The 4,541-nt window shown below is 36.6% G+C and overlaps 1 protein-coding gene across 2 annotated transcripts; it reads left to right on the forward strand.

The window, feature by feature from the left end:
* Positions 1-602: 602 nt before the first annotated feature.
* LOC149241527 (protein DMR6-LIKE OXYGENASE 1-like) lies at positions 603-3,901 on the forward strand. Of its 2 annotated transcripts, XM_089367538.1 has the most exons (4): positions 1,367-1,458; positions 1,568-1,682; positions 2,909-3,025; positions 3,329-3,901. In XM_089367538.1, the coding sequence occupies exons 1-4, from the start codon at positions 1,382-1,384 to the stop codon at positions 3,404-3,406; spliced, it is 387 nt and encodes a 128-aa protein (XP_089223664.1). In that variant the 5' UTR covers positions 1,367-1,381; the 3' UTR covers positions 3,407-3,901. The 2 variants fall into 2 exon arrangements, with proteins under 2 accessions (XP_089223663.1, XP_089223664.1); XM_089367537.1 differs by lacking the exons at positions 1,367-1,458; positions 2,909-3,025; positions 3,329-3,901 and adding exons at positions 603-831; positions 1,009-1,330 and having other exon boundaries at positions 1,568-1,668.
* Positions 3,902-4,541: the final 640 nt, after the last annotated feature.

Raw genomic sequence — 4,541 nt, forward strand, 5'->3', positions numbered from 1 at the left:
TCTATTTCTAGTTTAATATATTACTAATTTGATACCATTTATATGGTATACTTTTTGTTTTCGATGATATGTCAAATTTCAAATAAAGGAGAGTAACCATAAAATATACACCCTAACAATTGTTATTTAGGTTTTTAAGTACTCTTTGTTTTTTTTAACCAAGGATATTATTAGTCCCTGCCTGGACTATAGCAATCGATCGATTGTTGACTTCTTATTAATTCACTTTGACCGAATAATATTACTCGTACATTTGAGGTTAAACCTATGTTTTAAAAAAAATGTCCGGCTCAACCAATTTTTATCCAATGTTTTTATTTGGAGGTCTTATTGTCGGCCTTGCCTGCCTGTGTAAGTTATTTTATCCTAAGTGTTTTAAAACAAAGGCCGATCAAGTTATTTTATGCAAAGTAATAAGGTTCCGGAAATTATTTTATAAAGTACGGTGGATGCTCCAGGGACGTGCCATCTGCCATGTTTGGTTGGCACCGCAAAGCCACCTGCCACCTCAGAAAACAACAAAGGTTTTGCATGCTTTTGTTGTGGAGGTTTTTCAGATATGCATAATACTTCATCGAATTTAGGTTTTCTAATATATTGTTGGTACCAGATTGTGAACCATATGATGGGAATTGCCAAGGGATTCTTCGAAATGCCTGTGGAAGACCGAGCATGCCTCTACTCAGAGGACCCAACGCAGAGTGTTCGGCTTTCACCAAGCTTCAATATTGGCAAAGAAAAAGTCCTTAATTGGAGAGATTATCTGGTGCATCCATGTCATCCTCTGGAAGAAGTGATAGGCTCTTGGCCTGAAAAGCCTGCAGCTTACAGGTAATCATTTACAAATTTACATAAAACCCTTGAAATAACAGATAAGGGGTTAGCTCAATAAAAACAGAAAATTTATTTTGTCTATTCCTTTGTTACAGAGAAATTGTAAGTAAATATGCTATAGAGGGTTAGCTCAATAAAAACCGAAAATTTATTTTGTCTATTCCTTTGTTACAGAGAAATTGCAAGTAAATATGCTATAGAAGTGAGAGCACTGGTTCTAAGACTGCTGGCTTCCATTTCTGAAGCTCTAGGTCTCAGCTCTGATTACTTGAATAGAATTTTTGGAAAACACAGCCAAGCTATGACTGTCAATTACTATCCTCCATGCCCAAACCCAGATCTTACCCTTGGTTTAACAGGCCATTCAGACGCAAGTGGCATCACTGTTCTAATGCAAGGCGATGTTAATGGCTTGCAAGTACTCAAAAATGGAAAATGGGTTTCTGTAGAACCCATAGCTAACGCCTTTGTCATCAATTTGGGAGATCAACTGCAGGTAATTACAAAAACACGTCTAATATAATTTTCCTTGACCATTGAATTATTAATGGCAATGATTTTTCAGGTAGTGAGCAATGGGAAATTCAGGAGTGTTGAGCATCGAGCAGTAACGAACGCGTCCACGTAATTTTGTATTAGCAATCGCGGCAATCTGTGTGTTCCCTTCAGCAAATCTTCTTCCATAAAACAATAAAAAGCCATTGAGTAATGCAAAACGTTTATTTGGTTACAGAGTGTTTGAGATTGCACCTTCAGCCAAACGGCTATTCTCGTTTTTACATGATACTGACGTCCCAATCGAAAAGAATGCAAAGCTCAAGGCGCATGCTATCACAGTTTTCAAAATGGTAAGACTTATTCCAGTTTTCAAAATAGTAAGTTTTATTAAGATTATTGTCAATGAGTGTAGCCAGAATTATTTATATAAAGTTTAAATTTGCTTCTGTTTTAAAAAAACAAAACAGCAGCCCACTTTCATACCGAATTACAATATGTAACAGAACTAAGGAAACAAATATCCAAGCTATATGCATTCTAGACGAGGCCAGACTGGCATTATAACGAAATAGACAGGGGTATTGGTGGATATGTGTTGCTTCTAATTCTATAACACATTGTATTCTCATATTCGAATGGATTTCTGACCGTGTCGAAAAAACCACAATTCCAACACAGGCAAGTGTCTATCGCACAGACAATATTAAAGAACCAAATCTAGAGACCAGAAGAACTATCTGTTCGGCAGGGGTTCTCGTATTCAGGGATTAAATACTCTGTCTTTGCATTTGAGAATCACTGCTGAAGAGATATTAATTGTTGCTGTAATTTATTTTTGTCTCTAGTTTTGCTTTTTACTACTATGTCTGTGCAATAGATTCTTGCCTGTGTTGGGATTTTGGCTTTTTTGTAAATGGTCTATCTTTCACAGACACAGAAGTAAAGAAACATGATATGCAGAGACAGAAACAGTTACAGGAAGAAGTATTATATGTTCAATAGTGCTTCTTAGATGCAGTGACAAAGACCCTTTCTGCATCGAAGAAGCACTCCTAGACCTATATTAATTATTGTTGTAACTGTTTCTGTTTTGCATATGTTTCTTCACTATAGTACCTGTGCAATATATACACTGTACAAAAAAATATCGCATGGATCTATTGCTCAGACACAGCAGTAAAGAAATAAAACCACAAACGAAAAGTTCAGGAGGGCTTCTTACATGCAGAGACAAATTCTTTCTTTGCATCTAAGAAGCACTGCAGCAAGAACAAATATATGTTCAACAGTGCTTCAGAGTCTGTCACTGCACCTAAGAAGCTTTGTTGAAAGGATGCTAATTCTTACTAATTGTTTATGTCTCTGCATTTGTTTCTTGACTACTGTATCCTTGTATTATATCTTTACCTTTGTTGGGATCGTGTTTCTTTTTTTTCACATTTCAGTCATGGCATATGACTGGCTTTGATCAACTTTAAGTAGATATAGACCCGAATGTAGAATACAACAACATGTACTCTTCTCTCTGGTATAAAGTAGGGATAACAACATGAATCTTACTGTTATGATATTGCAGACTTGTGAATCTGTCGTTGAACTACGAGAGAAAGGAACGACAACATTCTCAGAATCAAACGTCAAGGACATGGGGAAGCTTCATTTTAAATATGGAGTACTTGATGAACATTTTGATGTAAGTGCAGAGCAAAATCTCATGAAGGGTTTTTTCGTTAATTTGATTTAAAAACTAAGCCCATTTCGTAAAGAATGATATTTTTGTTAAGTTAGAGTAAAGACTAAGAGAAACTTAAATTATAGCAACAAATTTGTCTCTTAAGGTACGTCCCTAGAATGCTTAGAATATACTGAAATTTGCAAGATTTCGTGAAGTTTAATGACATCAGCGTTCGACTCTGCATGAAATGGACAAATTTTGGCCGTGCAGCTAAATGGCCTCTAAATGCTGATGATTTGTTTTGATCTCAATCTTTTGCAGGTTGTTAAATTCTGCTTGCTCGAGACTATTAAGGATGTTGTTCCGGACATGTGGTCTCTAGAAATGAAAACTGCCTAGGATGAAGCCTATACCCAATGATGAGTTAGATGAGATGTTATAATGAAATATAATAAGTCATGCTCAGGATTTTAGTCTCTTCTACACTGTCAGCGCCGCTTATGGATTTTATGGTCTTGAATATAATCAAGCTTGAAAATCCTCATCACTAATGCTGACGGCCATTGCCAGGGTTTGAAGACAAGGTCAAGTCTACGTGCAGAGGGGTAATCCTGACGGAACTTCATTATTGCCGACACTACCTTTTATCCCTCACTGCTTCGGGTCTGTGCAGCGGTTTGGGCTTGTTCGAATTCGGAGAGCAATTGTGGTTGGGCTTGCCGATGAAATCGAAGGTATGGCGACTTTAAAACATAAATCACGTCTGTTCTTTTAGACAATTCAATCTGTTTTAGCATTCAAATGATCCTTTACATGTAAAAGTTGCGGATGCCTGCAAAATCTGTCATTAAAAGTCTTTAAATTTGTGATACCGATTGAAATTATCTGTATTTCTGCGGAGGTGTTATTGAATTCTCTGTCTGGGCTTAGGGCTACTTTCACACAATCTGTTATGTTTTCTGTTTAGGAAATCCGAATACTGTAACCTGTTGCGATATTAATTGGATGCTTACCATCTTTCCCCATTCCGATATCCTGATGCATTGCCCTGGTTATAATTTGTGTACAATTTCTAGATAGATACAATATTGTTCATCATTTGTTCTAAGTGCATTTTGGTGCTCTTGGATTGCTTTTCCTTTCTCCAAACTTGTGTTTCCACATGCTTGTTTTGCTTTTCCTTTCTCCAAACCTGCGTTTCCACATGCTTGTTTTGCTTTTCCTTTCTCCAAACCTGCGTTTCCACATGCTTGTTTTCTGACTCTAGATTATATGCTTATTAAATTAACATGCTTGTTTTCTTGACTCTAGATTATATGTTTGCTGGCTATGACAACCGTTCTTATATGCCATTCTTTTTACCGGGCATAAAATGGTTTGTACCCTTTTATCAAGTTAAGTCAGGAAATGAATTTGTATGTCAAGGTATAATATGCTTTGTACCCTTTTGTTCTGATGTCAGGAAATGAGCTCGGCACTTCAAAATTTTCGCATGCCAGGGTATCAAATGCTCCCTACTGTTTTATCCTAACAT

Source organism: Pinus tabuliformis, chromosome 8 (assembly GCF_031772625.1).
Source record: "Pinus tabuliformis cultivar Carrire ecotype Pingquan chromosome 8, CPIR1, whole genome shotgun sequence".
Taxonomy (NCBI): domain Eukaryota; kingdom Viridiplantae; phylum Streptophyta; class Pinopsida; order Pinales; family Pinaceae; genus Pinus; species Pinus tabuliformis.